At 57.7% G+C, this 22999-nt stretch overlaps 1 protein-coding gene across 2 annotated transcripts in view; it reads left to right on the top strand.

The window, feature by feature from the left end:
• The window catches only part of DVL2 (dishevelled segment polarity protein 2), a 47839-nt gene extending 28677 nt beyond the window's left edge, over window positions 1–19162 (top strand). Inside the window, exons 8-15 of one of the 2 annotated variants that reach the window (XM_083167986.1) lie at window positions 4427–4566; window positions 4648–4724; window positions 15674–15747; window positions 15835–15969; window positions 16371–16520; window positions 17517–17693; window positions 17772–17996; window positions 18085–19162. In XM_083167986.1, coding sequence (XP_083024112.1) covers window positions 4427–4566; window positions 4648–4724; window positions 15674–15747; window positions 15835–15969; window positions 16371–16520; window positions 17517–17693; window positions 17772–17996; window positions 18085–18527 — 1421 coding nt within the window. In that variant the 3' untranslated portion in view covers window positions 18528–19162. The remainder of the gene's footprint in view (window positions 1–4426; window positions 4567–4647; window positions 4725–15673; window positions 15748–15834; window positions 15970–16370; window positions 16521–17516; window positions 17694–17771; window positions 17997–18084) is intronic. The other variant, XM_083167987.1, reaches the window with a different exon arrangement.
• Window positions 19163–22999: the final 3837 nt, after the last annotated feature.

Below are 22999 nucleotides of genomic sequence, written 5' to 3' on the forward strand. Positions count from 1 at the left end.
CCCTCTCACATGTGACAGTCTCCCGGTCAGTGTAACGGGGTCTCTGGTCCCCTCTCACATGTGACAGTCTCCCGGTCAGTGTAACGGGGTCTCTGGTCCCCCCCCCCCTCACACGTGACAGTCTCCCGGTCAGTGTAACGGGGTCTCTGGTCCCCTCTCACATGTGACAGTCTCCCGGTCAGTGTAACGGGGTCTCTGGTCCCCTCTCACATGTGACAGTCTCCCGGTCAGTATAACGGGGTCTCTGGTCCCCTCTCACATGTGACAGTCTCCCGGTCAGTATAACGGGGTCTCTGGTCCCCTCTCACATGTGACAGTCTCCCGGTCAGTGTAACGGGGTCTCTGGTCCCCTCTCACATGTGACAGTCTCCCGGTCAGTGTAGCGGGGTCTCTGGTCCCCTCTCACATGTGACAGTCTCCCGGTCAGTATAACGGGGTCTCTGGTCCTCTCTCTCATGTGACAGTCTCCCGGTCAGTATAACGGGGTCTCTGGTCCCCTCTCACATGTGACAGTCTCCCGGTCAGTATAACGGGGTCTCTGGTCCTCTCTCACATGTGACAGTCTCCCGGTCAGTATAACGGGGTCTCTGGTCCCCCCCCCCCTCACATGTGACAGTCTCCCGGTCAGTATAACAGGGTCTCTGGTCCCCTCTCACATGTGACAGTCTCCCGGTCAGTATAACGGGGTCTCTGGTCCCCTCTCACATGTGACAGTCTCCCGGTCAGTGTAACGGGGTCTCTGGTCCTCTCACATGTGACAGTCTCCCGGTCAGTATAACGGGGTCTCTGGTCCTCTCACATGTGACAGTCTCCCGGTCAGTATAACGGGGTCTCTGGTCCCCTCTCACATGTGACAGTCTCCCGGTCAGTGTAACGGGGTCTCTGGTCCCCTCTCACATGTGACAGTCTCCCGGTCAGTATAACGGGGTCTCTGGTCCCCTCTCACATGTGACAGTCTCCCGGTCAGTGTAACGGGGTCTCTGGTCCCCTCTCACATGTGACAGTCTCCCGGTCAGTGTAACGGGGTCTCTGGTCCTCTCTCACATGTGACAGTCTCCCGGTCAGTATAACGGGGTCTCTGGTCCTCTCACATGTGACAGTCTCCCGGTCAGTATAACGGGGTCTCTGGTCCTCTCACATGTGACAGTCTCCCGGTCAGTATAACGGGGTCTCTGGTCCCCTCTCACATGTGACAGTCTCCCGGTCAGTGTAACGGGGTCTCTGGTCCTCACACATGTGACAGTCTCCCGGTCAGTATAACGGGGTCTCTGGTCCTCTCTCTCATGTGACAGTCTCCCGGTCAGTATAACGGGGTCTCTGGTCCCCTCTCACATGTGACAGTCTCCCGGTCAGTGTAACGGGGTCTCTGGTCCTCTCTCACATGTGACGGTCTCCCGGTCAGTGTAACGGGGTCTCTGGTCCTCTCTCACATGTGACAGTCTCCCGGTCAGTATAACGGGGTCTCTGGTCCCCTCTCACATGTGACAGTCTCCCGGTCAGTGTAACGGGGTCTCTGGTCCCCTCACATGTGACAGTCTCCCGGTCAGTGTAACGGGGTCTCTGGTCCTCTCTCACATGTGACGGTCTCCCGGTCAGTATAACGGGGTCTCTGGTCCTCTCACATGTGACAGTCTCCCGGTCAGTGTAACGGGGTCTCTGGTCCCCTCTCACATGTGACAGTCTCCCGGTCAGTGTAACGGGGTCTCTGGTCCCCTCTCACATGTGACAGTCTCCCGGTCAGTGTAACGGGGTCTCTGGTCCCCTCTCTCACATGTGACAGTCTCCCGGTCAGTGTATCGGGGTCTCTGGTCCCCTCTCACATGTGACAGTCTCCCGGTCAGTGTAACGGGGTCTCTGGTCCCCTCTCACATGTGACAGTCTCCCGGTCAGTGTAACGGGGTCTCTGGTCCCCTCTCACATGTGACGGTCTCCCGGTCAGTATAACGGGGTCTCTGGTCCTCTCACATGTGACAGTCTCCCGGTCAGTATAACGGGGTCTCTGGTCCCCTCTCACATGTGACAGTCTCCCGGTCAGTGTAACGGGGTCTCTGGTCCCCTCTCACATGTGACAGTCTCCCGGTCAGTATAACGGGGTCTCTGGTCCCCTCTCACATGTGACAGTCTCCCGGTCAGTATAACGGGGTCTCTGGTCCTCTCACATGTGACAGTCTCCCGGTCAGTGTAACGGGGTCTCTGGTCCCCTCTCACATGTGACAGTCTCCCGGTCAGTGTAACGGGGTCTCTGGTCCCCTCTCACATGTGACAGTCTCCCGGTCAGTGTAACGGGGTCTCTGGTCCCCTCTCACATGTGACAGTCTCCCGGTCAGTATAACGGGGTCTCTGGTCCCCTCTCACATGTGACAGTCTCCCGGTCAGTATAACGGGGTCTCTGGTCCCCTCTCACATGTGACAGTCTCCCGGTCGGTGTAACGGGGTCTCTGGTCCCCTCTCACATGTGACAGTCTCCCGGTCAGTATAACGGGGTCTCTGGTCCCCTCTCACATGTGACAGTCTCCCGGTCAGTGTAACGGGGTCTCTGGTCCTCTCACATGTGACAGTCTCCCGGTCAGTATAACGGGGTCTCTGGTCCTCTCACATGTGACAGTCTCCCGGTCAGTATAACGGGGTCTCTGGTCCTCTCACATGTGACAGTCTCCCGGTCAGTGTAACGGGGTCTCTGGTCCCCTCTCTCTCATGTGACAGTCTCCCGGTCAGTGTAACGGGGTCTCTGGTCCTCTCTCACATGTGACAGTCTCCCGGTCAGTATAACGGGGTCTCTGGTCCTCTCTCACATGTGACAGTCTCCCGGTCAGTGTAACGGGGTCTCTGGTCCCCTCTCACATGTGACAGTCTCCCGGTCAGTATAACGGGGTCTCTGGTCCTCTCACATGTGACAGTCTCCCGGTCAGTATAACGGGGTCTCTGGTCCTCTCTCTCATGTGACAGTCTCCCGGTCAGTGTAACGGGGTCTCTGGTCCTCTCTCTCATGTGACAGTCTCCCGGTCAGTGTAACGGGGTCTCTGGTCCCCTCTCACATGTGACAGTCTCCCGGTCAGTATAACGGGGTCTCTGGTCCTCTCTCTCATGTGACAGTCTCCCGGTCAGTATAACGGGGTCTCTGGTCCCCTCTCACATGTGACAGTCTCCCGGTCAGTATAACGGGGTCTCTGGTCCCCTCTCACATGTGACAGTCTCCCGGTCGGTGTAACGGGGTCTCTGGTCCCCTCTCACATGTGACAGTCTCCCGGTCAGTATAACGGGGTCTCTGGTCCCCTCTCACATGTGACAGTCTCCCGGTCAGTGTAACGGGGTCTCTGGTCCTCTCACATGTGACAGTCTCCCGGTCAGTATAACGGGGTCTCTGGTCCTCTCACATGTGACAGTCTCCCGGTCAGTATAACGGGGTCTCTGGTCCTCTCTCTCACATGTGACAGTCTCCCGGTCAGTATAACGGGGTCTCTGGTCCCCTCTCACATGTGACAGTCTCCTGGTCAGTATAACGGGGTCTCTGGTCCCCTCTCACATGTGACAGTCTCCCGGTCAGTGTAACGGGGTCTCTGGTCCCCTCTCACATGTGACAGTCTCCCGGTCAGTATAACGGGGTCTCTGGTCCTCTCTCACATGTGACAGTCTCCCGGTCAGTATAACGGGGTCTCTGGTCCCCTCTCACATGTGACAGTCTCCCGGTCAGTATAACGGGGTCTCTGGTCCCCTCTCACATGTGACAGTCTCCCGGTCAGTATAACGGGGTCTCTGGTCCCCTCTCACATGTGACAGTCTCCCGGTCAGTGTAACGGGGTCTCTGGTCCCCTCTCACATGTGACAGTCTCCCGGTCAGTGTAACGGGGTCTCTGGTCCCCTCTCTCATGTGACAGTCTCCCGGTCAGTGTAACGGGGTCTCTGGTCCCCTCTCACATGTGACAGTCTCCCGGTCAGTGTAACGGGGTCTCTGGTCCCCTCTCACATGTGACAGTCTCCCGGTCAGTGTAACGGGGTCTCTGGTCCCCTCTCACATGTGACAGTCTCCCGGTCAGTATAACGGGGTCTCTGGTCCCCTCTCACATGTGACAGTCTCCCGGTCAGTGTAACGGGGTCTCTGGTCCCCTCTCACATGTGACAGTCTCCCGGTCAGTATAACGGGGTCTCTGGTCCCCTCTCACATGTGACAGTCTCCCGGTCAGTATAACGGGGTCTCTGGTCCCCCCTCTCACATGTGACAGTCTCCCGGTCAGTATAACGGGGTCTCTGGTCCCCTCTCTCATGTGACAGTTTCCCGGTCAGTATAACGGGGTCTCTGGTCTGTCCCCCCCCCCTCTTGTGGCAGTCTCCCTGTCAGTATAACCGGGTCCCTGGTCCCCTGACATGTGGCCCCTCTCCCTGCAGCCTGTGGCCCCTTCTTACTATAGATCCTTTGTTCTATTTGCAGAGAAGTATAACTTCCTTGGAATCTCCATCGTGGGACAGAGCAATGAGCGCGGAGATGGGGGGATTTACATTGGGTCTATAATGAAGGGTGGAGCCGTAGCCGCTGATGGACGGATTGAGCCGGGGGACATGTTGCTTCAGGTCGGTGCACCATGGGGTGGTAACTGTTCTGGCCCCATGTAGTAGGGTAGTTGCTGATCTTTTCCTCCTTTCCTTTTCCAGGTGAATGATATAAACTTTGAGAACATGAGCAACGATGATGCTGTGAGAGTTCTGCGAGACATCGTCCATAAACCGGGGTACGGAAGGAAAGCAGCGTGGCGCAGGTGTCGGTGCGAGGGGATCTGGAGGGGGATTAGGCGCAGGTGTCGGTGCGAGAGGATCTGGAGGGGGAATAGGCGCAGGTGTCGGTGCGAGGGGGGATTAGGCGCAGGTGTCGGTGCGAGGGGGGATTAGGCGCAGGTGTCGGTGCGAGGGGATCTGGCAGGGGGATTGGGCGCAGGTGTCGGTGCGAGGGGATCTGGAGGGGGAATAGGCGCAGGTGTCGGTGCGAGGGGGGATTAGGCGCAGGTGTCGGTGCGAGGGGGGATTAGGCGCAGGTGTCGGTGCGAGGGGGTCTGGAGGGGGATTAGGCGCAGGTGTCGGTGTGAGGGGATCTGGCAGGGGGATTGGGCGCAGGTGTCGGTACGAGGGGATCTGGAGGGGGAATAGGCGCAGGTGTCGGTGCGAGGGGATCTGGAGGGGGAATAGGCGCAGGTGTCGGTGCGAGGGGATCTGGAGGGGGAATAGGCGCAGGTGTCGGTGCGAGGAGATCTGGAGGGGTATTAGGCGCAGGTGTCGGTGCGAGGGGGTCTGGCAGGGGGATTGGGCGCAGGTGTCGGTGCGAGGGGATCTGGAGGGGGATTAGGCGCAGGTGTCGGTGCGAGGGGATCTGGAGGGGGTATTAGGCGCAGGTGTCGGTGCGAGGGGGTCTGGCAGGGGGATTGGGCGCAGGTGTCGGTGCGAGGGGATCTGGAGGGGGATTAGGCGCAGGTGTCGTGCGAGGGGATCTGGAGGGGGATTAGGTGCAGGTGTCGGTGCGAGGGGATCTGGAGGGGGATTAGGCGCAGGTGTCTGAGCGAGGGGATCTGGAGGGGGTATTAGGCGCAGGTGTCGGTGCGAGGGGATCTGGAGGGGGATTAGGCGCAGGTGTCGGTGCGAGGGGGTCTGGAGGGGGTATTAGGCGCAGGTGTCGGTGCGAGGGGATCTGGAGGGGGATTAGGCGCAGGTGTCGGTGCGAGGGGGATCTGGCAGGGGGATTAGGTGTCGGTGCGAGGGGATCTGGAGGGGGTATTAGGCGCAGGTGTCGGTGCGAGGGGATCTGGCAGGGGGATTAGGCGCAGGTGTCGGTGCGAGGGGATCTGGAGGGGGAATAGGCGCAGGTGTCGGTGCGAGGGGATCTGGAGGGGGTATTAGGTGCAGGTGTTGGTGCGAGGGGATCTGGAGGGGGATTAGGCGCAGGTGTCGGTGCGAGGGGATCTGGAGGGGTATTAGGTGCAAGTATCTGAGCGAGGGGATCTGGAGGGGGATTAGGCGCAGGTGTCGGTGCGAGGGGGTCTGGAGGGGGATTAGGCGCAGGTGTCGGTGCGAGGGGGTCTGGCAGGGAGTTTAGGCGCAGGTGTTGGTGCGAGGGGATCTGGAGGGGGATTAGGCGCAGGTGTCGGTGCGAGGGGGTCTGGAGGGGGATTAGGCGCAGGTGTCTGAGCGAGGGGATCTGGCAGGGAGTTTAGGCGCAGGTGTTGGTGCGAGGGGATCTGGAGGGGGATTAGGCGCAGGTGTCGGTGCGAGGGGGTCTGGAGGGGGATTAGAAGCAGGTGTCGGTGCAAGGGGGTCTGGAGGGGGATTAGGTGCAGGCGCAGGTGTCTGAGCGAGGGGATCTGGCAGGGGGTTTAGGCGCAGGTGTCGTGCAAGGGGATCTGGAGGGGGATTAGGCGCAGGTGTCGGTGCGAGGGGGTCTGGAGGGGGTATTAGGTGCAAGTGTTTGAGCGAGGGGATCTGGAGGGGGATTAGGCGCAGGTGTCGGTGCGAGGGGGATCTGGCAGGGGGATTAGGTGTCGGTGCGAGGGGATCTGGAGGGGGTATTAGGCGCAGGTGTCGGTGCGAGGGGATCTGGCAGGGGGATTAGGCGCAGGTGTCGGTGCGAGGGGATCTGGAGGGGGAATAGGCGCAGGTGTCGGTGCGAGGGGGTCTGGAGGGGGATTAGGCGCAGGTGTCTGAGCGAGGGGATCTGGCAGGGAGTTTAGGCGCAGGTGTTGGTGCGAGGGGATCTGGAGGGGGATTAGGCGCAGGTGTCGGTGCGAGGGGGTCTGGAGGGGGATTAGAAGCAGGTGTCGGTGCGAGGGGGTCTGGAGGGGGATTAGGCGCAGGTGTCTGAGCGAGGGGATCTGGCAGGGAGTTTAGGCGCAGGTGTTGGTGCGAGGGGATCTGGAGGGGGATTAGGCGCAGGTGTCGGTGCGAGGGGGTCTGGAGGGGGATTAGAAGCAGGTGTCGGTGCAAGGGGGTCTGGAGGGGGATTAGGTGCAGGCGCAGGTGTCTGAGCGAGGGGATCTGGCAGGGGGTTTAGACGCAGGTGTCGTGCAAGGGGATCTGGAGGGGGATTAGGCGCAGGTGTCGGTGCGAGGGGGTCTGGAGGGGGTATTAGGTGCAAGTGTTTGAGCGAGGGGATCTGGAGGGGGATTAGGCGCAGGTGTCGGTGCGAGGGGGATCTGGCAGGGGGATTAGGTGTCGGTGCGAGGGGATCTGGAGGGGGTATTAGGCGCAGGTGTCGGTGCGAGGGGATCTGGCAGGGGGATTAGGCGCAGGTGTCGGTGCGAGGGGATCTGGAGGGGGAATAGGCGCAGGTGTCGGTGCGAGGGGATCTGGAGGGGGTATTAGGTGCAGGTGTTGGTGCGAGGGGATCTGGAGGGGGATTAGGCGCAGGTGTCGGTGCGAGGGGATCTGGAGGGGTATTAGGTGCAAGTATCTGAGCGAGGGGATCTGGAGGGGGATTAGGCGCAGGTGTCGGTGCGAGGGGGTCTGGAGGGGGATTAGGCGCAGGTGTCGGTGCGAGGGGGTCTGGCAGGGAGTTTAGGCGCAGGTGTTGGTGCGAGGGGATCTGGAGGGGGATTAGGCGCAGGTGTCGGTGCGAGGGGGTCTGGAGGAGGATTAGGCGCAGGTGTCTGAGCGAGGGGATCTGGCAGGGAGTTTAGGCGCAGGTGTTGGTGCGAGGGGATCTGGAGGGGGATTAGGCGCAGGTGTCGGTGTGAGGGGGTCTGGAGGGGGATTAGAAGCAGGTGTCGGTGCAAGGGGGTCTGGAGGGGGATTAGGTGCAGGCGCAGGTGTCTGAGCGAGGGGATCTGGCAGGGGGTTTAGGCGCAGGTGTCGTGCAAGGGGATCTGGAGGGGGATTAGGCGCAGGCGCAGGTGTCGGTGCGAGGGGGTCTGGAGGGGGTATTAGGTGCAAGTGTTTGAGCGAGGGGATCTGGAGGGGGATAAGGCGCAGGTGTTGGTGCGAGGGGATCTGGAGGGGGATAAGGCGCAGGTGTCGGTGCGAGGGGATCTGGAGGGGGAATAGGCGCAGGTGTCAGTGCGAGGGGATCTGGAGGGGGATTAGGTGTTGGTGCGAGGGGATCTGGAGGGGGATTAGGCGCAGGTGTTGGTGCGAGGGGATCTGGAGGGGGATAAGGCGCAGGTGTCGGTGCGAGGGGATCTGGAGGGGGAATAGGCGCAGGTGTCAGTGCGAGGGGATTGGGCGCAGGTGTCGGTTTGATGGGAATTAGGCGCAGGTGTTGGTGCGAGGGGATCTGGCGGGGGATAAGGCGCAGGTGTCGGTGCGAGGGGATCTGGAGGGGGAATAGGCGCAGGTGTCAGTGCGAGGGGATTGGGCGCAGGTGTCAGTTTGATGGGAATTAGGCGCAGGTGTCGGTGCGAGGGGATCTGGAGGGGGATTAGGTGTTGGTGCGAGGGGATCTGGAGGGGGATTAGGCGCAGGTGTTGGTGCGAGGGGATCTGGAGGGGGATAAGGCGCATGTGTCGGTGCGAGGGGATCTGGAGGGGGAATAGGCGCAGGTGTCAGTGCGAGGGGATTGGGCGCAGGTGTCGGTTTGATGGGAATTAGGCGCAGGTGTTGGTGCGAGGGGATCTGGAGGGGGATAAGGCCCAGGTGTCGGTGTGAGGGGATCTGGAGGGGGAATAGGCGCAGGTGTCAGTGCGAGGGGATTGGGCGCAGGTGTCGGTTTGATGGGAATTAGGCGCAGGTGTTGGTGCGAGGGGATCTGGAGGGGGATAAGGCGCAGGTGTCGGTGTGAGGGGATCTGGAGGGGGAATAGGCGCAGGTGTCAGTGCGAGGGGATTTGGCAGGGGGATTAGGCGCAGGTGTCGGTGCGAGGGGGTCTGGAGGGGGTATTAGGTGCAAGTGTTTGAGCAAGGGGATCTGGAGGGGGATTAGGCGCAGGTGTTGGTGCGAGGGGATCTGGAGGGGGAATAGGCGCAGGTGTCAGTGCGAGGGGATTGGGCGCAGGTGTCGGTTTGATGGGAATTAGGCGCAGGTGTTGGTGCGAGGGGATCTGGAGGGGGATAAGGCGCAGGTGTCGGTGCGAGGGGATCTGGAGGGGGAATAGGCGCAGGTGTCAGTGCGAGGGGATTTGGCAGGGGGATTGGGTGCAGGTGTCGGTGCGAGGGGATCTGGCAGGGGGATTGGGCGCAGGTGTCGGTGCGAGGGGATCTGGAGGGGGTATTAGGCGCAGGTGTCGGTGCGAGGGGGTCTGGAGGGGGATTAGGCACAGGTGTCGGTGTGAGGGGATCTGGCAGGGGGATTGGGCGCAGGTGTCGGTGCGAGGGGATCTGGAGGGGGTATTAGGCGCAGGTGTCGGTGCGAGGGGGTCTGGCAGGGGGATTGGGCGCAGGTGTCGGTGCGAGGGGATCTGGAGGGGGATTAGGCGCAGGTGTCGGTGCGAGGGGGTCTGGAGGGGGATTAGGCGCAGGTGTCGGTGTGAGGGGATCTGGCAGGGGGATTGGGCGCAGGTGTCGGTGCGAGGGGATCTGGAGGGGGTATTAGGCGCAGGTGTCGGTGCGAGGGGGTCTGGCAGGGGGATTGGGCGCAGGTGTCGGTGCGAGGGGATCTGGAGGGGGATTAGGCGCAGGTGTCGTGCGAGGGGATCTGGAGGGGGATTAGGCGCAGGTGTCGGTGCGAGGGGATCTGGAGGGGGATTAGGCGCAGGTGTCTGAGCGAGGGGATCTGGAGGGGGTATTAGGCGCAGGTGTCGGTGCGAGGGGATCTGGAGGGGGATTAGGCGCAGGTGTCGGTGCGAGGGGGTCTGGAGGGGGTATTAGGCGCAGGTGTCGGTGCGAGGGGATCTGGAGGGGGATTAGGCGCAGGTGTCGGTGCGAGGGGGTCTGGAGGGGGTATTAGGCGCAGGTGTCGGTGCGAGGGGATCTGGAGGGGGATTAGGCGCAGGTGTCGGTGCGAGGGGGATCTGGCAGGGGGATTAGGTGTCGGTGCGAGGGGATCTGGAGGGGGTATTAGGCGCAGGTGTCGGTGCGAGGGGATCTGGCAGGGGGATTAGGCGCAGGTGTCGGTGCGAGGGGATCTGGAGGGGGAATAGGCGCAGGTGTCGGTGCGAGGGGATCTGGAGGGGGTATTAGGTGCAGGTGTTGGTGCGAGGGGATCTGGAGGGGGATTAGGCGCAGGTGTCGGTGCGAGGGGATCTGGAGGGGTATTAGGTGCAAGTATCTGAGCGAGGGGATCTGGAGGGGGATTAGGCGCAGGTGTCGGTGCGAGGGGGTCTGGAGGGGGATTAGGCGCAGGTGTCGGTGCGAGGGGGTCTGGCAGGGAGTTTAGGCGCAGGTGTTGGTGCGAGGGGATCTGGAGGGGGATTAGGCGCAGGTGTCGGTGCGAGGGGGTCTGGAGGGGGATTAGGCGCAGGTGTCTGAGTGAGGGGATCTGGCAGGGAGTTTAGGCGCAGGTGTTGGTGCGAGGGGATCTGGAGGGGGATTAGGCGCAGGTGTCGGTGCGAGGGGGTCTGGAGGGGGATTAGGCGCAGGTGTCGGTGCGAGGGGGTCTGGAGGGGGATTAGGTGCAGGTGTCTGAGCGAGGGGATCTGGCAGGGGGTTTAGGCGCAGGTGTCGTGCAAGGGGATCTGGAGGGGGATTAGGCGCAGGCGCAGGTGTCGGTGCGAGGGGGTCTGGAGGGGGTATTAGGTGCAAGTGTTTGAGCGAGGGGATCTGGAGGGGGATAAGGCGCAGGTGTTGGTGCGAGGGGATCTGGAGGGGGATAAGGCGCAGGTGTCGGTGCGAGGGGATCTGGAGGGGGAATAGGCGCAGGTGTCGGTGCGAGGGGATCTGGAGGGGGATTAGGTGTTGGTGCGAGGGGATCTGGAGGGGGATTAGGCGCAGGTGTTGGTGCGAGGGGATCTGGAGGGGGATAAGGCGCAGGTGTCGGTGCGAGGGGATCTGGAGGGGGAATAGGCGCAGGTGTCAGTGCGAGGGGATTGGGCGCAGGTGTCGGTTTGATGGGAATTAGGCGCAGGTGTTGGTGCGAGGGGATCTGGAGGGGGATAAGGCGCAGGTGTCGGTGCGAGGGGATCTGGAGGGGGAATAGGCGCAGGTGTCAGTGCGAGGGGATTGGGCGCAGGTGTCAGTTTGATGGGAATTTTAGGCGCAGGTGTCGGTGCGAGGGGATCTGGAGGGGGATTAGGTGTTGGTGCGAGGGGATCTGGAGGGGGATTAGGCGCAGGTGTTGGTGCGAGGGGATCTGGAGGGGGATAAGGCGCATGTGTCGGTGCGAGGGGATCTGGAGGGGGAATAGGCGCAGGTGTCAGTGCGAGGGGATTGGGCGCAGGTGTCGGTTTGATGGGAATTAGGCGCAGGTGTTGGTGCGAGGGGATCTGGAGGGGGATAAGGCGCAGGTGTCAGTGCGAGGGTATTGGGCGCAGGTGTCGGTTTGATGGGAATTAGGCGCAGGTGTTGGTGCGAGGGGATCTGGAGGGGGAATAGGCGCAGGTGTCAGTGCGAGGGGATTGGGCGCAGGTGTCGGTTTGATGGGAATTAGGCGCAGGTGTTGGTGCGAGGGGATCTGGAGGGGGATAAGGCCCAGGTGTCGGTGCGAGGGGATCTGGAGGGGGAATAGGCGCAGGTGTCAGTGCGAGGGGATTTGGCAGGGGGATTAGGCGCAGGTGTCGGTGCGAGGGGGTCTGGAGGGGGTATTAGGTGCAAGTGTTTGAGCAAGGGGATCTGGAGGGGGATTAGGCGCAGGTGTTGGTGCGAGGGGATCTGGAGGGGGAATAGGCGCAGGTGTCAGTGCGAGGGGATTGGGCGCAGGTGTCGGTTTGATGGGAATTAGGCGCAGGTGTTGGTGCGAGGGGATCTGGAGGGGGATAAGGCGCAGGTGTCGGTGCGAGGGGATCTGGAGGGGGAATAGGCGCAGGTGTCAGTGCGAGGGGATTTGGCAGGGGGATTGGGCGCAGGTGTCGGTTTGATGGGAATTAGGTGCAGGTGTTGGTGCGAGGGGATCTGGAGGGGGATTAGGTGCAGGTGTCGGTGCGAGGGGGTCTGGAGGGGGATTGGGCGCAGGTGTCGGTGCGAGGGGATCTGGCAGGGGGTTTAGGCGCAGGTGTCGGTGCGAGGGGGTCTGGAGGGGGATTGGGCGCAGGTGTCGGTGCGAGGGGGTCTGGAGGGGGATTAGGCAGTGAGTGATGGGCAGGGGTGTGTGTTCATTGTGGGACCATCTTCAGGAGCGTGTAGAGCATGGGGGTGGCCAAACTGTTCCTTAAGATCTACCAACGGTCCACATTCACCAGATCCTCTAGCTGGTGCACAGCTGTAGTCACTACTAACTGTCACATTCCCCAGGTCACCTAGCTGGTGCACAGCTGTAGTCACTACTAACTGTCACATTCCCCAGGTCACCTAGCTGGTGCACAGCTGTAGTCACTACTAACTGTCACATTCCCCGGTGCACAGCTGTAGTCACTACTAACTGTCACATTCCCCAGGTCACCTAGCTGGTGCGCAGCTGTAGTCATTACTAACTGTCACATTCCCCAGGTCACCTAGCTGGTGCGCAGCTGTAGTCATTACTAACTGTCACATTCCCCAGGTCACCTAGCTGGTGCGCAGCTGTAGTCATTACTAACTGTCACATTCCCCAGGTCACCTAGCTGGTGCGCAGCTGTAGTCATTACTAACTGTCACATTCCCCAGGTCACCTAGCTGGTGCACAGCTGTAGTCATTACTAACTGCCACATTCCCCAGATCACCTAGCTGGTGCACATCTGTAGTCATTACTAACTGTCACATTCCCCAGGTCACCTAGCTGGTGCGCAGCTGTAGTCATTACTAACTGTCACATTTTTAAACCTGCTGCATTCATTCCTACTATAGATCCACAGGTGGCCTGAAAAACATGAACTGTTGGTAGATCTTGAGGACAGGTTTGGCCACCCCTGGTGTAGAGTGGGCAGGGGCTCACGGGGGTCTGGAGAGGGGATTTTGGGGTGTAGTGTTAGGCAGAGAGTGGAAGGGGTCTGCTCCCCCCTCCCCGTATTACCTATCGGCGCACCCTGGTCTGTAGGGTATAGTGCTTGAGTACCCCCAGTATTACCTAGCAGTAGGATACCTTGAGGAAGCGATAGTGAAACGATCGTTGGTAGCCAGAATAGGATGATTGTGTGTTGTTAGTCAGCTATGTTGCACCACATAGGGAATAGATTAGTGAGTAACGCTATAGTGATTGTATTTGTTAGGCGAATGTGTAGATAAGCATATTCGTGATAGAAACCTGCAGTAGCATGAGTGAGCAGCAAGCGCCGGGAGCACGCATATTGTGTTACCCGGGACCTGCACAGATAGACAGCGACCGCAGAGAATTGAGGCCGATAGCCCTGCAGAGAAGGAGGGCTCTGTGTGTATGAACGCAGTGACCCCCTGATAACTGCGGGTACTTAGAAGACCACTGTGTGCCACCTATACAATTACCATTAGGTACCGGGAACACGCACATCGCATCACCCGGGACCTATTCAAACACTGTCACGATCCCTGCAGAGAGAGAGGGAACTGTGTGCATAGACACATAGACCCCCAGATCTCAGCGGGTGCTAAGAAAAGTGTTATTGTGTGCTACGCATAGAATTATTAAAAAGCATCAAGCAATCACATTAGCGGGCACAGCACAAAGGGAGGCATATGGTTACTGTGTGTCTGTTTAAGGCACTTATTGTTCAGTGAATAAAACGACTTGATTTTGGAAAAAACACATTGAAATAAACATTGTACATATTTTTACTGCGCCACTCGGCGGTAAACCGCTCATTACCGGGTGTAAAATAAGGAGGGGATTGATAAGAGTAGTATTATAACCTACTCTAGGACCTTTGAGGACCACATAATTATTAGACTGTTTACAACTGTCATAAAAATCCACATTAAATAATACAGCCACTCTGATCCCGGCGAAGAGATCGCTAATTTCTGGGTAATAAACATTGTATTGATATATAGAGGCTGCATGAGAAAAGTTGATTCCATAAAAGTGGAGAGGTCCAATAACAGAATTAATTTGAGCTCTGACTGCACCTGATCCGGCGGTTAAGCCGCTCAAATACGGATACGGGGTATATACAGGACATATCTCCTATAAGGGTCCTCCCTATACTCCTTAGCGCGGATAAATATCAAATCCTAACCCAGTCTGTTGGGACTATATAACAACATTAAACTGAACATCATAGTGTTGCTTTACAAGAGGAATACTGACACTGTAATATATAGATATATAATAAGAACAATCTTGGATATATAAGATCTGTAACAGTGAAAGCCTCTGTATTAATCACTAAGGCCCTTATTCTGATCGGTGCGGATATTCCCGCATTCTTACGGTGCGGTCCGCACGCCACGGTGTTTTGCCGCGTGCGGCCATCGTCCGTAGAAACGCCCACGTGTCCTCCGCATTCGGACGGACTCACTCTTTAAGAACAGGGCGTGTTTACGGACGACATACAAACCATGCGTGTGCGGGAGAAACACTCCGATTCGGCACGGTATTACAGAGTATTACAGAGTATGCTCGGGAATACCGCATCCGAACGGGAGCCAAGCGGTGCTACCGCACGTAAGCGGAGTATTTACGCCAAACAACCCACTATGAAGTATCTTCTGCTATACATCACATGACCCACTTATTCAATTACCTATCCTCATAAAAAACTGCTTATTTGGAACATGTCGAATACACATGTGTATTGCTAGTATTAATATTCTGTCATGTCCATTGTTAGCAGTTTGAAAGTGTCTGACAAGTACAGCATATGTGGGTGTTTAGTACGGGTTCCTTGAAGCAGCAATGGTTTCAATTAAAGCACTGACAAGCGTCCTATTAGTGAGTAATGAGTAAAGGAGTAGATTCTATTGGGTTCAGGTGTTAATGGTTGTAGTCATTAGGCGTACGTTCGCCTACCGCATGAACGAGTGGTGTACGCAAAGCAATAGTACACTTGTGGACACCGCACATTTCTGCCCTTTTTGATCGCGTGCATTCGGAGTGGTTTCCGAATGTACGCCCCCCAACATAAGTGTACTCCCCCGTGTCCGCCCATGTTTCCGCCCCGTTTTGCCCACTTTGAAACTACGCCCATGTGCCATTCCGCATGACGCCCATAATACGCCCATATTTCCCGACTGATTGCGGGCAACAGTTTTGGACGGGATTTTGCCGAACTGGTACGGAGTCTAGGCGTGGCACATGCGCGTTGCGTTCTCCACGCATGCGCAGACGGCGAAAAGACGCGATCCGTAAGAATGCGGTAAAGTCCGCGTCAATCAGAATAAGGGCCACAATCTTACAAACCCCAGTGGCAACATAACTGCTGGCTAAACTGCAACACACCAGCAGCAACTTACAATGAAGGCTACTTGAAGCCAAGAATCGTGGAATAAGCGGACACACACACACGTTCATCCTTTTCTTCTCATTTTAAATTTATTGTACACATCTTTTTTCATTCTTTATCACATTTATCTATCTTTTAAATATTTCACTCTGAGACAAGGTCATAAAGTCTCCTTCTGATAAGAGACTTTTTATATTTGAAATAAATAAAGGTTACATTTTATGAAAGTAATTGATTCTCAGTGCACCCTGTAAGATACTTGTGTTTCCCTAGCCGTGCACTGTGCTCTGCAGCTGAATACTGCGCAGACTTCTCAGCTAATGTCTGTTCCTTTTTTGCAGACCAATCATCCTGACTGTGGCGAAGTGCTGGGATCCGTCGCCCCAGGGTTACTTCACTCTACCCCGCAGTGAGTGTGAGGTCTCCCGTTATTACTCTCCTATCCTGTCTCCTTCTACATCACCATCACCGTCCTCACTAATGTTCGCTTATTGTCTTGTAGATGAACCTATCCAGCCCATTGATCCAGCTGCCTGGGTGTCTCACTCTGCCGCCATGAGCGGGTCCTTCCCGGTGTATCCTGGCAGCGCCTCCATGAGTAGTATGACCTCCAGCACATCGGTGACAGAGACAGAGCGTGAGTCTTAGTAATGTCGCCGCCTGTCCCTGCGGCTCTGGTGCGCGTCGCCTGTCCCTGCGGCTCTGGTGCGCGTCGCCTGTCCCTGCGGCTCTGGTGCGCGCCGCCTGTCCCTGCGGCTCTGGTGCGCGCCGCCTGTCCCTGCGGCTCTGGTGCGCGCCGCCTGTCCCTGCGGCTCTGGTGCGCGCCGCCTGTCCCTGCGGCTCTGGTGCGCGCCGCCTGTCCCTGCGGCTCTGGTGCGCGCCGCCTGTCCCTGCGGCTCTGGTGCGCGCCGCCTGTCCCTGCGGCTCTGGTGCGCGCCGCCTGTCCCTGCGGCTCTGGTGCGCGCCGCCTGTCCCTGCGGCTCTGGTGCGCGCCGCCTGTTGGCCGGTCACTTGTTCAGTCCTGTTGTCTCCTTGCAGTCTCTCACGCCCTCCCGCCAGTGTCTCTCTTCAGTCTCTCCGTGCATACTGACCTGGCATCCGTGGTGAAAGTAATGGCCTCTCCGGAGTCTGGGCTGGAAGTGCGGGACCGTATGTGGCTGAAGATCACCATTCCCAATGCTTTCCTTGGTGAGATTCCCTGTATACCACTCCCCCCGTATCACAGCAGGATGTGCAGATGGCCAACTGATTGTTACACAAAGTGGAAGTACTCCAGTGTCTTGAGAGTGTATGTCCCGCTCATTGGCCGGATCTCTGGGGATGGGGTTCCTGGAAGCGGTGGCATACCGGCACAGTGAGAGTAGGGGGGAGAGCCGTGGGGTTTCTGGAAGCGGGGGCACACCGGCACAGTGAGAGTAGGGGGGAGAGCCTTGGGGTTTCTGGAAGCGGGGGGCATCCCGGCACAGTGAGAGTAGGGGGGAGAGCCGTGGGGTCCCCTGGAAGCGGGGGCATACCGGCACAGTGAGAGTAGGGGGGAGAGCCTTGGGGTTCCTGGAAGCGGGGGCATCCCGGCACAGTGAGAGTAGGGGGAAGAGCCCTGGGGTTCCTGGAAGCGGGGGCATCCCGGCACAGTGAGAGTAGGGGGGAGAGCCCTGGGGTTCCTGGAAGCGGGGGCATCACGGCACAGTGGGACTAGGGGGGAGAGCCTTGGGGTTTCTGGAAGCGGGGGCATACCGGCACAGTGAGAGTAGGGGGGAGAGCCGTGGGGTTCCTGGAAGCGGGGGCATCCCGGCACAGTGAGAGTAGGGGGGAGAGCCTTGGGGTTCCTGGAAGCGGGGGCATCCCGGCACAGTGGGACTAGGGGGCAGAGCCTTGGGGTTCCTGGAAGCAGGGGCATACCGGCACAGTGAGAGTAGGGGGGAGAGCCGTGGGGTTCCTGGAAGCGGGGGCATCCCGGCACAGTGGGACTAGGGGGGAGAGCCGTGGGGTTCCTGGAAGCGGGGGCATCCCGGCACAGTGGGACTAGGGGGGAGAGCCTTGGGGTTTCTGGAAGCGGGGGCATCCCGGCACAGTGAGAGTAGGGGGGAGAGCCGTGGGGTTCCTGGAAGCGGGGGCATACCGGCACAGTGAGAGTAGGGTATTAGCATCCTGGTGCAATGCATTGTGTGTTATTGCCCCCTTTAGGCTCTGATGTGGTAGACTGGCTGTACCACCATGTTGAGGGCTTCCAGGACCGTCGAGAGGCCAGAAAGTTTGCCAGTAACTTGCTGAAGGCCGGATTCATCCGTCATACTGTGAACAAGATCACGTTTTCCGAGCAGTGTTACTACATCTTCGGGGACCTTACCGGCTGTGAGAACTGTGAGTTCCGGGGTCACTGGTGGCTGTTGGGCCTCTCCCCGTAGACCGTAGGATGTAATCAAGCTTTTTCCTTCACAGATATGGCGAATCTCTCTCTGAATGATAATGATGGATCGAGCGGTGCCTCTGATCAGGATACTCTGGCTCCACTTCCTTTACCTGGTGCCTCGCCGTGGCCCCTGCTCCCCACCTTCTCCTATCAGTATCCAGCTCCTCATCCTTACAGCACACAGCCGCCCGCCTACCACGAGCTGTCTTCCTACAGCTATGGCCTGGGGACGGCAGGAAGCCAGCACAGTGAAGGTGAGCGTTGGGCCCAGGGCACTATGTACTAGCCTCTCTATAACCTGGTGAGCCTGAGAGGTAATTTCTCCTCTCCTTTCTGCCATAGGGAGCCGGAGCAGTGGCTCTACACGTAGCGATGGTGGTCGCGGTGTCCAGAAGGAGGAACGTTCTGCAGGTGGCGGAGGAGACTCTAAATCAGGATCCGGTAGCGAGTCTGAATACTCCACTCGTAGTGGTTTGAGGCGAAGCGGAGAAGCCGGACCCCCGAGCGAGCGCTCTACATCGTCCCGTACTCACCACCACGCCCCGTCTATTCACTCCTACCCGGCTCCAGGTGTCCCCCTCTCCTATAACCCCATGATGCTTATGATGATGCCACCACCACCCCTTCCACCCCCGTCGTCTTGTCCTCCTTCCTCCTCTGTCCCGCCTGGAGCTCCTCCCCTGGTACGTGACCTTGCCTCTGTCCCCCCGGAGCTGACTGCCAGCCGCCAGTCCTTCCACATGGCCATGGGCAACCCTAGTGAGTTCTTCGTTGATGTCATGTGATGCTAATTAGGGAGTCCAGGTGGTTCCTTCTCCTGGATGGGTCATTAACACACGTACTAGAGCAGAGGCTGGCGGTCTTAGGGTGGTTGGCACCCTACATTCCCGTTATCACATGGCTTTCTCCATGACCAAAACTGTGTTCCCATTGGCTATTCCCCATGGCATTGGGCTGGGATTCCAGAGATGGGGGTGGGGTGGGGTGATTATCCTCGGTGCCAACCTGGAGACACTAATTGTAGCGACTTACCTTCTGTACACGCACATACTCTAGCACAGACGGTACGTGCTCCCACTTGGGTGCAGTTATTATGAAGTATTCAATTTCTGTTTTTTATTTTTCTGGTCTCTCCATTTTAGCAGTGTTTTATTCCCTGTAGGGCAGTTGTAATGTGTGCCCTGTGTGGGGGCAGTTCTTCCATCCCCTGCCCCATCTCTTTATATAGCTTATGTTACTGATCTATTGTATAAGTATATCTAATGCTGTGGCAGAGAGACGGCTGCCTTACAGGTCACAGAAGACATTTGAACCCCGCGGCGACCTGCGCCCAGGGGCGTAAGTGCCTCAATAACTGCTTTTTATTGTATTTATTACTTTTTTAGTGTATAAACTCATCAATAAAACCTAAAAAAACTTGTTTTATAAGTAAAGCGGCGAATGCTCTCTGTCCGCTGACCGGTGTATCCCAGGAGAACTGGTGCTCTTCTGTGTCAGATGTCAGGGGCCACAGGGATAACAGTGGGTAGAGAGTGAGGTCACGATCCAATTTCAGCGCCAGAAAGGTTAAACTTCTGGCTGCTCACAGCCCTGGCTCCTCCCCTCTACTCCACCTCCTAGGCCAGGCTCCTCCCCTCTACCCCGCTTCCTAGGCTAGCTACTCAGCAGGAGCTAACAAGCACTATAGAGAGGGGCTTCCTTAAGCCGGGTACACACCAGGACGACAAGGCTCCGATCCCATCAATCTAGATCCAATTCCGAACGATTGGATGTAGATTGTGTGGTGATTGGGCCCTTTTTCTGTATTTTTATACTTAATTTCTCCTTCGGGAGACATCAGGGGCCACAGCGTTACAGTGGGTAGTAAGGAGATGGGAGAGCACCAGCACCCTAGAGGTTAAACTTGAACTGCCTCCCAGGCAGCCGGGCTCCTCCCCCCCTCTACCCCGCCTCCAGGCCTGGAAGCTCAGTTTTTTCGGGTGCTGGCAGGAGCCAGATGCACCTACTAGAGGGGCTGCTATTTAGCAGCCTAACTTGATTTTTATATTTTATTTTTCTTTTACACTGACTTCTGTCAGTGACAGAGCAGCAGCACTGGGGGTCTGCACAGACACCTGCGCTGCTGCTCCATCACCCGGGTCCGGAGCTGCATCGCCACTCGAGGGTGGGGACCTGCAGCGACCCCCGGGCACTGGGGAGCCACAGCCGCCACCGGACGCCGGGGACCTGACAAAAGGTAACACGCTCCCCGCTGGGAGCGCGCGCGATTGCGCTTGCTGGGCATTGCGGCTGCAGCAGTTCGGCTGGTTCGCCACCCGCTCCCGCTGGACCACCAGGGAAACTGTTTGTGGGCAGCGGCGCCAGGTATGCGGGGCTGCCCGGTAGCGCTGGATCCCCACCATTTTTGCCGGCGCCGCATGTGGACACCTCCCTGGGGGCCATTTGTCAGCAGGGGGTGAAGGCTCCCCCCACATCAGCCTCTCCACCCGGGGACAGTAGGCAGGGAACTGTGTTTATCACACAGAGAGTTCCCGCCACTGAGATCCCTTCCTGCCTGCCTGCTGCATGTGAGGAGGGACACGGAGGAGCTCACAGCTACCCGGAGTTCCACTCCTTCACTGCCGGGTCATTTGGGCATGTCCCCCTCCTTCGGGACACTGTACAGTACTGTGCTCTGAAAGGAGCCTTGTGCCATTAATTGCATTGCCCTTGTATGCTGCATTGTTTGTTAACAGTTTAGCTGCCTGTCAGTTTAATCTGTGTTACACTGTACTATATGGCCATGTATTGCTGGTTAGGTCATGCTGACTTAACATGTGTGGAGGGACACAGAGAGCTTATCAAGCCAGTCTGGGGTTCCACTCCTTCACTGCCTGGGCTCCCCTGTAATAATCTCCTCCAGGAGTCAGGTTACAGAGCAGACAGAGTTCAAACTGTGGGCACAGCAGAGCCAAGTGCAACATTGTATCCTGTGAATTAACACCATCACTGCCTGTCGGAAGCATAAAGGACAGAGCGGATGGTGTAATGGTTAGCATTGCTGCATCACAGTGCAGAGGTCATGGGTTCGATTCCCAACATGACCCAGACTGTGCAGAGTTTATCTACCTGTCAGATACAAGCTGACTGTCAGATGCAGACTGCGTTGTCTGTACCATATAGACTGCCAGTATATCCACTGCACCTGTATATATAACTGCACTGTATGTCTATATCACTGCTTTGTATGTCTATTACAAGCTGGCTCAGATGCATACTGCATTGTCTGTACCGAATAGACTGCAGCTGTCTATTGTATGTATATCACTGCACTGTCTATATCACTGCATTGTATTTATATTACAGGCTGGCTGTGCACTGTGTAACACGATCACTGCCTGTCAGAAAGGCTGCCTGCCAATGATTGCTATATCTGCCTAGTACTAGCTTACTGCGTACTGTGGGGGCAGCACAGCTCGGGTCGTGGGTTCAATTCCCACTATGACCCTAACTGTGCGGAGTTTGTACGTTCTCTCCGTGTTTTAGTGGGGTTACTCCGGGCACTCCGGTTTCTTTCCACAATGCAAAATATAAAACAGAAGTATGCTGTGTTAGCCGTACATATGGGCTAAATGTCTACACCACCGCAAGGTATACGTAGTACCAGCTTACGGTGTATGGCTTGAACACTATCTCTGTTAGCGGTACCATATAGGCTACCCGCCTATTCTATGGCATTGTATGCCTGGTATACTTGTAGTATATTGTCTTACCTGTGATTTAGCAGCCGGTTCACAGTGCTATAATACTGCAACGTCTTCCAGGGGTACCAGTCCCAGTGACTCTGGGGCTCCGGCGCGGATGTCTTGTACATCCTGTAATGCTGGCCTATGCCCCCATTACTAGTACAGGACGGCTTATACGCAGGCTGCTACAATGCCTGGGCGATGCCCACAGGTACAGCCTCCTCTCAGGAGCCTGCTTGGGCCACGTTCTTTACTCCGTTGCCGGTGCAGCTAGTAGCAGCCTTGGATCGGCATCATCCCTTGGGTGAGTGCTTATCTGCCTCCGGACAAGGTCCCCAGAAATGCCGTCCCCATCCTTGGCGAGTGTAGCTCCCCGCACAGTGGAAGCACTCTGTACCTGCAGGTAGACGCAGATACCCCCGTCATCCAGACTCCTCCGTCAGCAGACACAGAGAGGAGGACACCTGGGATTAGCATTGTCTAGAGGGGACCGTCGACGACGGTATGGAAGATGGGGGGCCTGTGATAAGGTGAATCTCCCCCCCCCCCCCCCCACCTCGTCTTGAGGTGCCAACCTTGGTCTCAGCTGTCAAATAGGTCCTTACCTTAAACGACCCCGCTGAGCCGCCTACACCTTTGGGTGTCCCCCTAGGTGTATTCTGGGTTTATTCCGTAAATCAGTGAACTCGACTAAGGTCATCAGTTGGGAGATTCCTAACCGGAAGTTTAGCTTGCCATCGGCGGTTTCCCTTCCTTTTACCCCCTTCCACAGGAGGACATAGTCCCCTGGGAGACTGTCCCTAAAGTGGACGCACTCCTTCCCCAGGCATCTGTTTGGGTGGCTAAGGCCTTAGTTGCGTGAGCAACTTCTCTCACAGCAGACGCTGCATAAGGGGTGCCAGAGAAAACCCTGCTGCCTCTATTGAGCATCACGTGACACTTTACCTGGGGGTGGCGGCTCTGGAAATTACACCAATCGCCTCCAGAGGGTCACCTTCGGCCATAGCTGCACACACAGACCGGTGTCTGCGCTCTTGGAAGCCCCGAACTCAAAGTCCCTTTGAGCGCTCCTTCTTATTTGGGCCAGCACCAGATATGGGGGCCGGTTTAGATACCATTCGGCAGAGGATATCCCTTCTGGGGGGATTGCCATCTGGCTCTACAGTCCAGGATCAGACATCTCTTGTCCCCCTGGCAGGTGTCTGTGCATGCCTGCATGGGGTCCCTGGGGTTGGTGGATCGGCCTTCGCATTGGCAGAATAGGCTCAGTTCCATGCCAACCCTCTACAATACTGTCCAAGGAGCAGCATGGATAGTGTAGTGGTTAACATTACTGCTTCACTGCGCTGAGGTCATGGGTTCGATTCCCACCATGGCCCTAACTGCGGAGTTTGTATATTCTCACCAGACTTGCATGGGTTCACTCCTGGTACTCCGGTTTCCTCCCACAATATTCATGCCCAGAAGTTCGCCTGGTCTCCAGCAGGGCACCCCTTTCCTGGGGGCTTCTGGACGGGACCTCGCTACTGGAG

This window comes from Crinia signifera, unplaced genomic scaffold (assembly GCF_055691185.1).
Source record: "Crinia signifera unplaced genomic scaffold, ASM5569118v1 HAP2_SCAFFOLD_151, whole genome shotgun sequence".
Classification (NCBI taxonomy): domain Eukaryota; kingdom Metazoa; phylum Chordata; class Amphibia; order Anura; family Myobatrachidae; genus Crinia; species Crinia signifera.